Source organism: Cebus imitator, unplaced genomic scaffold (assembly GCF_001604975.1).
Source record: "Cebus imitator isolate Cc_AM_T3 unplaced genomic scaffold, Cebus_imitator-1.0 Scaffold423, whole genome shotgun sequence".
NCBI lineage: Eukaryota > Metazoa > Chordata > Mammalia > Primates > Cebidae > Cebus > Cebus imitator.
In genome coordinates, this window is record NW_016107738.1 from 918,981 (window position 1) to 929,208 (window position 10,228).

Sequence of the window (10,228 nt, forward strand, 5' to 3'; positions counted from 1 at the left end):
CTTTAATTTTGACTGAAGGACATTCCCATATGATCAATCCAAATATTCAAGTTTTTCATAATTAAAAAAGAGTTAAGCTAACAACAAAATTATGTCTTTCTATAAAATCATAATGAATTGGTCAAAATTACCACAACCAGGCCAGAGTCCTATGACACCTGGCAGATTTTTTATATTCAGGAAACAATATCCTATCCACTTCTATTCTGTATTTGGAGAGCATTTATATCCCACCAGGATCAAGCTTCACAGTCTTGTGAACATCTGGAGAGGTAACACAATAAAAGACCAGATGATTACTACGTTTTTTTTTTTCATCTTCAGTATAAAGATTTTTAAATTTTTATTAAATTACACTTACTGCTGTAGTCTTTCTCTAGAGTAGTGGTACTCAACTGAATGTGATTTTTCCCCCAAGGACATTGGGCAAAACTAGAGATATTTTTGGTTATAACAATTAGGTGGTGGGTTCTACTGTCATCCAGTGGGTAGAGGCCTGAGATGCCACTAAATATTTATGGTACACTAGATCACCCCACACAACAAAAAATTGTCCAGCCCCAAATGTCAGTAATGCTGGGTTTGAGAAACCCTGCTCTTAAGATAAGTTTTAGTTTCAGTCAAACTGAATTTTATCCCCAAAATCAGTACAAGGGAATTTTATAATGGCTCTTTCTGAATATATCGCTATTCTTTCCTTATTTGAAGGCGGCAATTATGTCTACAGACCCAGATCAAATATCTTCCTTATTCAAAGTAAAATTCTGAAGTATTTAAGCTTCACAGGGTCTACACGTCAATATTCACTGGGGAAATTGAAACTAGATTTCTTGGCCCAGGCTGAGCGGCTCACACCTGTAATCCCAACACTTTGGGAGGCCAATGCGGGTGGATCATTTGAAGTCAGGACTCAAGACTATATAGAGAGCCAAATTTGGTCCATCAAACCCCAGAGGAGCTGGGACCATTAATATTTTGGCTACAAAAATAAATTCAAGTCTGATAGGACTCCACGGGATAAAATGCTTGACCCATCCTCTGTAAAGGTATTGTCCCTGATTTTGTTATAAACGCACTTTACAGCGAGAAGTGTCATCAGTAACTGTTCCTTTTCATGGATATTGTAAGAAGAATATTTAGCCACTACTTGGGATTCTACATCCAGAATTGTAAATATTAACATAATGGTCAGTAAAGACAATTAAGAAAATCAGACAAGAGCTCATGACATGCTCAACTCTGCCAGTGCTGAAGCCCTTCAAAATTAGAATTCCCAAGTAAGCTTATTAGACATGGGTGCAAGAACTCAGCCTTGAAGTACACTTTTGCTAATATTTCTTATTCAAGCACTTCAGACACAGCTCAGTACTGATAAGTATCTAGACAGCTCACTTGTGTCAGGCTGCCTACCATCGGATTAAGATCCCATAAATGAGTCATATTTCATAAGCGGTGGCCATATCCAGTACTGGGCAGTCATAGAAAATAAACTAATCATCCAAAGGCCAGCTGTTCCATAAAGCTATAAGAAGCAGACAGTACTCATTGAAAACAACTGCTGTTGTCTTCAGTATGTGGTCAATTGCAGACACCATATCAGCTTGAAAAGAATATGAGCTATCATCTAATTTAGCCACCAGATGTTCAAATATTCACTACATGAACCCGCTCAGTGGTCCCAAATCTGGCTAATGTGGCAGATTTCATTTATTGTTTTGCTTCTATTTTTTAAAGTTTTACCTTATTTTTAATTGACAAATAATTTTGCATCTTTATGGAGCACACAATATAATATTTTGGTACATGTATGCATTGTGAAATGATCGAATCAGGCTAATTTTCATATCCATTATCTCAAATATTTATGATTTGTGGTAAGAACATTTAAAATCCATTTTTAGCCATTTTAAAATACAGAATACATTATTATTAACTATAGTCACCATGCTGTGTAATCATCTGAACCTATTCCTCCTAACTGAAACTTTGTACCCTTTGATACATATTCTTCAGCCTCACCTCAGCTCTGCTGCATTTTAAATCTCCAGAGGTGGTAGAACATCTAGCTTAAGGCTGCACTTTGTATCTTTAGGCAGCTTTTTAAAATGCCTCATTATATAGTCATAAAATCGTTCTCCACAATTTCCAATCATTGGTTCTTGTTCATCACCTGAGGCCTGTTCTGTTTTCCTTTCTCTCAGCTAAAAGTTGTCAATCTGTCCACTGTTCAATATGTGACATAATGCTGAGTCAAGTTCTTAACATTTTCTTGGTCTCGTGAATGTTTTCTAGTTAGAGTATTAAAGCCCAGAAGAAATGCAACATTCTAGTGCAGAGTGGAGCAGGACAGGCACCTCACTCACTCTACATTCTCTACTTCTATTAGCACAACCCAGCTGTTCCGTTTAATTATCACATTGACCTTACTTTAGCTAGAGCTCAATGTCTCTTTGCAATCATTTTACATTTTCCTGGTAAATTCCTCTTTCCCATTTCACAACACAGACTAGTCAATGTCTTTAACATTATATTTAAGTCCCACCTCCAATCCCTTTCTCTTAGCTGAGGGCACGGTTTTTACAATCTGTGGAGAAAATATGTGTATCCCAACCCACCAGATTAAAATACCATATCCTTATCCACCAAATTAATATCTGAGCACCACACAGTGTATCAAATTACCAAATCAGAACCACACATATCAGAGACCTTACCTAGTAGCAAGTTTTATTAACAATGTCAAGCACAAAAGCAATCAAGAGCCACAGACAAGAGCATCCTGTGTGATTTCTCCGGTCCCTCCTTTCCACATTGGACAGGAGCCATCAGCCCAAGAAGAATACACGAGGTCTCTAAGTGAGGTCTGGTGGTCAACATACACATTTGGGAGAGTATGGTCACGAACCATTTCTATTTGAAATAGATTTATACTTGATTTATACTAATCAGGTGCTCTGAATATCATTCCCTCAGCTATTCTCCTTCATTATACCTTCTGATATAATTTTGTTTTCATTTCTATTATGTTCTCTTTCTCTTTTACTATGTCCTCTGATATAGCTTTAATGCATTCCTGCCTACAAGCATCTTATCCTTACCATATAAATACATTACTTCTCTCCCACTTAAAAATGATTCCTCAATTAGTTATTATTCCAGAGAGATCTAACATCTCTGTCTTTACTATTACAACTAAAATTTTTGATACTTGCTTAGACCTCAATATGACTGTTATCTCTAATATGGAACATTTATTTATGTGTTACTTAAACCATAGAAGACATTTTTAGCTGCCTACTGAATACAGTCATCCCTCCGTATCCTTGGGAGATTGGTTCCAGAACCCCATGGATACAAAACTTCATGAATGCTCAACTCCCTTATATAAAATGGTGTAGTATTTGCATATAACCTATGCACGTTCTCCCCTATACTTTAAGTCATCTTTGAATTACTTATACCTAACACAATGCAATGCTATGTAATAGTTGTTATGTTCTGTTTTTTTATTTGTATATTTTTATTGACAATGAGTAAATGTGAAAGAAGGTGGGCACTAGATTCAAGGGAGTTCTAATGGAGAAGATACCAGCTGAACTAGGAGTTGAAGGATAAATGGGATCACATAAGTTGGAGATAATGTTGACAAGAGCATTTAAAATAAGGAAAATAGGACTTTTAGTCCTAACAAGATGGCCTAGACTTGTTTCTGTCTGTTTTACGATGCTAAGTACAGCTATAAACACTGCAAATAAAATGAGGCAACGAAAAGGGAACTTTGAAAGGTAGAGAGTGAAAGGCAAACTGGTTAAAGACCCCAGGACTAAAGGAAAAACACGGTGGCAGAGCATCTCTTATCCTCACCCAACTGAAGAAGGTGATGTGATGCAAGCCCAATATTTCCCAACTTCCCATCTAGCAACAGAAGGCAGCCCAGGTAGGGTCCTTCCTTCTCTGGATGTAAAAAGAGTTCTACTCACAAGATCAGGCAAGTCCTGCAGGCCCCACCCCAGCCCCAGCCCCAGCAGTTCAGATCAATCAGAAGCCCCAATGATAATGAGGAGCCAGAGGAAGCATTCTCTGTCCAATCTACACATGCACATTTCCCCACCTAGAAACACTACTGAAACTGACAAGGGGGAAACCTGCCACAGGATTGCCTAGCCCAGAAGCCTCTTTGTCCCCAGAGGCCTCCTCACACAATAAGAGACACGGGGTGGCTGTGCCCATACGGGAAGCCTCTTCTTTTGGGTGAAAAGGAAACTTCCCTCCCCAACTTAGAGGTTCCAGAGAGACTGCCCCCTCAGGTGGCACTACTATGAAACAGTGGGAGTCTCAGGTAAATTAAGTAAACCAAAGTAACATCACAAAGGCTCTGACAATTAAATTTTCATTGTAAGTACTGTCCGCAAAAATGTCCCAGAACTGTATGCTAAAGCTAAGCATGCCTGCTACAATAAATAACGTAAATAGGATCCACGGTGACCTAAAATACTAACAGCAAAACATCCAGGATACAAATGACTAAAAGACAATGAACAAAGAAGAAGCATGGAAGTATAACAATCATTGTCATGCAAGAATAGAAGGATGTCACCAGTAAGAAAGTATCCAGGTAATAATAATGAGAGCTAGAGCCACGTTTGTTGCTTACAGTGTACCAGACACTGTTCCAGGAACTTAAAATCAACGAACCCTTTTGTTACAACCATTCTATTGGTTAGGTATTCTTATTATTTCTGGTTTTGCATGGATAAACTGAACATGGGGAGGTTAATTAACTTGAATTAGCCAAACAGCTCACAAGTGATGGAGTCAGGGTTTACAAACTTTCAGTCATGTTCTCAGCTTCCACTCTCTACTTAGAGTGATATAAAGTATGACAGAGCAGACTGTGAATGGCCATGAGTGTCTTTTTAAGGGATCTAGACTATATTTTGTAGGCAAATGACTATGTGAGCAAATCTATAAAAAATAACTCTGGAAAAAACAAAAAAGGTTTAATCAGAAGAAGAAACACTAAAATAGAAAAAGCAGATAATGTCCATAAGAAAGAAAAGGAAAGGATATTAAGAATCTAATCTACACAAGTAACAATATCATTGAGGAGAGGCTATTACCAGGGATAAAAGGAAACTTCAAAAAGAAGACATAATAATTCTAAACATTTAGACAGCTAATATCAAAGGTTCAAGACACTTGAAGCAAAAGCTGATAGAACTTCAAGGTAAAATACATGAATACATATTATGGCCAGGGATTTCAACAGACCTCTCTCAGTGATCTATGGAACAGGTGGATAGAAGTCACGAATGATACAGAGCTGAACACTATCAACCAATTGTTGATTCTAAAGTTGATATTTGTAAAACACTCCAACCAAAACCAGCAGAATATTTTAGAACACAGAGTACTTACCAAGGTATGTTACAAGTTAAACCATGAAGCAAGTCTCAATAAATTAAAAAGGGACAATTTAGACAAGTATTTTATGACAAAGAAGTAATTAAATAGAAAACTAATAGTAAAAAGAAATCTGGAATATCCCTCAAATATTTTGGAATAAAATATACCCTCTTAAGTAACACATCTGTCAAAGAATAAATCAAACACAAAATTACCAACTCTTAACTGAATGAAAATGAAAATACAAGAAATTGGAATAGGTGGAATACAACTAAAATGTGCTCAAAGAGAAATTAAGGCCTACATTAGAAAAGAATTAAATATCAAATTATTAACCTCAGATTCATCTGAAGAAGTTAGAAAAAGAGTTCATAAGTAGAAGTAGAAAAATAGAAATAATAAAGAGCAGAAGTCAATTAAAAGGGGAAAAAAACAACTAGCAAAACCAATAAAACCAAAAGCTAGTTCTTTGACAAGGTCGATAAAACTAGTAAACCTCAACCCAGACTCATTTGGGAAGAAAGCAAGAGAGAGAAGATAGAACTTATCAATATTTATCCATATAAGATATGAATAATTGTACTATAACTAGACATAAAACATCATTGAAGATCCTACAGACATAAGGACAAAAAAAGAACAAACAACATCAAAACCTTATTTTATTAAAGAAATCAGATTTTTAGTTAAAAATTCTCCCAGAAATAAAACTCCAGGCCCTGATAGCTTTTTTGCTGAATTCTGTAAAACATTTAGCAGACAATTAACACCAATTCTGCATAATACCTATCAGATAAATAAAGCACAGGAAACACTTCTCACTTCATCATGTGAGACCAGCATTACACTGATACCCAAACTAGATAAAAGACATTAAAAAAAAAACAAAAAACAAAAAACCATAGATCTATTTCTGGTGAATATAGTTGTAAAAATTACCAACAAAAATTTTAGCACAATTGAATCTGAAAATATATTAAACAAAAAGCACATTATGACTTCATTTGTTTTCACACTGCTTATAAAGCATACCCAAGACTGGGAAGAAAAGAGAGGTTTAATTGGAGAGAGGTTTAATTAAAAGAGAGGTTCCACATGGCTGAGGAGGCCTCAGAATCATGGTGGGAGGTGAAAGGCACTTCTTACACGGCAGTGGCAAGAGAAAAATGAGGAAGAAGCAAAAGCAGAAACCCCTGATAAACCCATCAGATCCCATGAGACATAATTCACTATCATGAGACTAGCATGTGAAAGACAGGCCCCCATGATTCAATTACCTCTACTTGGGCCCCTCCCACAACAGGTGGGAATTCTGGGAAATACAATTCAAATTGAGATTTTGGTGGGGACACAGCCAAGCCATATCCATGACCAAGCAGGAACTTTCCAGGGAATGAAAGGATTTAACATTTGAAAATCAATCAACAAAACTCACTACCTTAAGAGACCAAAACTGAAAACCATATGGTGATCTTAGTAGATCCATAAAAAGCATTTGCCAAAATACTACACTCACACTCATTTCTTTTTTTTTTTTTTTTTTTTTGAGACGGAGTTTCGCTCTTGTTACCCAGGCTTGAGTGCAATGGCGCGATCTCGGCTCACCGCAACCTCCGCCCCCTGGGTTCAGGTAATTCTCCTGCCTCAGCCTCCTCAGTAGCTGGGATTACAGGCACATGCCACCATGCCCAGCTAATTTTTTGCATTTTTAGTAGAGATGGGATTTCACCGTGTTGACCAGGATGGTCTCGATCTCTTGACCTCGTGATCCACCCGCCTCGGCCTCCCAAAGTGCTGGGATTACAGGCTTGAGCCACCGTGCCCGGCCCACTACACTCATTTCTAATGAAAGAACTCTCAGCTAAGTAGGAATAGAAGGAAATTTCCTCCGCCAGAGGAAAAAGGCATCTATGAAAAACCTATAGCTAACACCATAATTAAAAAGTCCTAATGATTTCCCCCAAGATCAAGAACAAGGCAAAATATTTGCTCTCACCACTTGTATTAAGAGTTCTTGCAAGTACAAGTCAAGAGAAACAAATTGAAAGTATTTAAATAAGAAAAAAATTAAAACATGATTTTCAAATGATATGATGTTCTATACAGAAAATTCCGAGTAATCTACAAAAAAGCTACAAGAGCTATTAAATGAGATTGGGAAGATCTCAGTATTCAAGGCCAATACAAAAAGTCAGTTGTATTGCTATATGATAGCAACAAAAAATTGGAAGGTAAAAATGAAAAAATTAATAGCATCAAAAAAATAGAACACTTAATAAATTGTGTAAAACCAAAAGCTGCAAGTCATCTGAGAGAAATTAAAGAAAGCCTAAATAAATGTAGATACATATTAATAAGTGTGTTCATGGATCAGAAGATTTGTTATTATTAGAATATCATTTCTTTCCAAATTGAACTTTAGATTCAGTGCAATCTCAGCAAGAGTTTTTGTGGAAATACACTAATTCGAACATTTGCATGAAAGTGCAAAAGACCCAGAATTGTTTAAAAAACTTTTAGAAAGAAGAAAAATATTGGCAAACTAACATTACCTGATTTCAAGATATAAATCTACTGGTTTCAAGACAATGTTAAGTTGATGTAAAGACAGACAGACAGATCAATGGAACAAAATAGAGTACAAAAATATACAACTGCATATATGATCAATTAATTTTCAACAAAGGCTCCAAGGCAGTTCAGTGTGGACAAGATAATTACTTAAACAAATAGTGTTGGGAGATGGGGCTACCTGTATGTCTGAAAATACAAAAGTTAACCTCATATTTCTTCTCACACCACATAAAAAGATTACTGATGACAGAACTTAGAATTAACTATAAGATACAGGATAGGCCGGGCACAGTGACTCATGCCTTTAATCCAGGAACTGTGGGAGGCTGAGGCAGGCGGATCACCTGAGGTTGGGAGTTCAAGGCCAACCTGACAAGATGGAGAAACCCCATCTCTGCTAAAAATGCAAAAGTAGCCGGGAGTGGTGGCATATGCCTGTAATCCCAGCTACTTAGGAAGCTGAGGCAGGAGAATGCTTGAACCCAGGAGGCGGAGGTTGTGGTGAGCCGAGATTGCGCCATTGCACTCCAGCCTGGGCAATAGAAACTCCACCTTAAAAAAAAAAAAAAAAAAAAAGATACAGAACAATGGCAGTTTTCAAGGAAAACTTGGGAAGAAATCTTAGCAATACTCAGTGTGGTAAACTAGAAATAACCCAAAAGTGTACCAAATGAATTTAAAATTTTTACAATATTCATATAACTGAATACAACTTTTCAATAAAAAGACAAAATTTTAAAAATTTTAAGAAAATCTCAATATTTCAGCACATTGCAATTAATCTGTAGCTAGACAAAATATTTTCCCAAAGTTGTTTTAACCATGGAAAACTAAGATGTCCTTTAATGACAGACATCTTAGAATACTTACTGTTATCTTGATGCTCCTTAAGAACTTCAAAAGCTTTTACTATAGTAATTTGATTTTATTCTAAGTTGTTCTTCATTACTAATTCATAGAGCAAAAAGCATAAGCCAAACTTCCAAAGGACTCATTATGTTCTCGGTTGAAATCAAACTAAATCTAAACACAGGAATGTGCCCTCAAGGCCATCTAAGTATATTTTTCTTTATGTTTACACATTTTTTTAGTACTTGATCTATGACTATCTTCATTTCACTGAACTGTAGATTTTTACAAAGGAAATAAGTCTTTCTATCCAGACACTGAAATGTAAACTACACAAGAGGATAAAGAAGAACACCCAGGCTAAAACCAGGAAAGTAATGCTTGTCTCAGAAGGAATTAAATGAAAAGAGAATAAGAAATACGATGAATTATAATAAAGAGAAAGAGAACATCACATAACTTTAGATGTGTGACTAAGACTCAAGGAATTTAAAGTAGATGACAGATCTGCAGAAAAGACACTGGCTTTTCCACTGGAAACGATATTTACTTAGAAAGGAACAGCAAAGAAAAGATGGTTGCAGAGTAAACTTTACCCATTTCAACAGGTTTATTGTAGGAAGGATATTTTAAGTAATTTTTTTCAATTATAAACTTACTTCAAAATAGGCATTTTGTATGCCATAGATTTGAATGAAAGTAACACAAGTAATTTTATACTGCTACAGTTTTTATTGTTCATTTTCCAACCTGTGTTCCAAGTCTTGGGGTTCTCTTTAATTTCCCTTATTGACAAAGCTACTTCCAGCTGCCCACTGTTTTCTAAAGTATGTTCTTCCAGAACTGCCTAGCTTCCGATTGCTAGCTTAGGTACAACCTGACTACAATTCAGGATGGTTTTTTAAATTCTATATGAAAGACACCTTCTATTTAAAGAGTGGGAACCTGTCCATCGTTGGTATTAGATAAATCTTTATGGACAGGATTTGTTTTTAAAACCTCTTCAAATTTTGCATCATCTTCTGAAACAACTGCTGGAATTTCTGCCACCTGGGGTGACTGAAGTCCGGTAGACATATTCACTACCAGAGCCTCATTTTCAGGGGTTTGTTCAGATGGTGGAGGTGAACCTTCAGCAGATGCCTCTTGTATAGGAAGCTCCTCAGTCAGAAGCAAATCAGCAGGTGGGGATTGTTCGTCAACAGGGGCCTCTTCTGCAGGGACCTCATCAGCTGCGGGAGAGTGTACTTCAGCAAGGGTGTCTTCCACAGGAGTCTCCTCAGCTGGTGGAGGCTGGACTTCAGCAGCGGCCTCCTCAGCTGGTGGAAGCTGGTCTTCAGCAGGGGCCTCCTCAGCTGGTGGAGGCTGGACTTCAGCAGGGGCCTCCTCAGCTGGTGGA

General features: G+C 36.9%; 1 protein-coding gene across 1 annotated transcript in view; it reads right to left on the bottom strand.

Moving 5' to 3' along the window:
- Positions 1 to 9,541: 9,541 nt before the first annotated feature.
- Positions 9,542 to 10,228, bottom strand: part of FSCB (fibrous sheath CABYR binding protein) — a 2,938-nt gene continuing 2,251 nt past the window's right edge. Inside the window, exon 3 of the mRNA XM_037731814.1 lies at positions 9,542 to 10,228. This exon is cut by the window's right edge and continues 8 nt beyond it. Within this exon, the coding sequence (XP_037587742.1) occupies positions 9,760 to 10,228 (469 nt within the window). The 3' untranslated portion in view covers positions 9,542 to 9,759.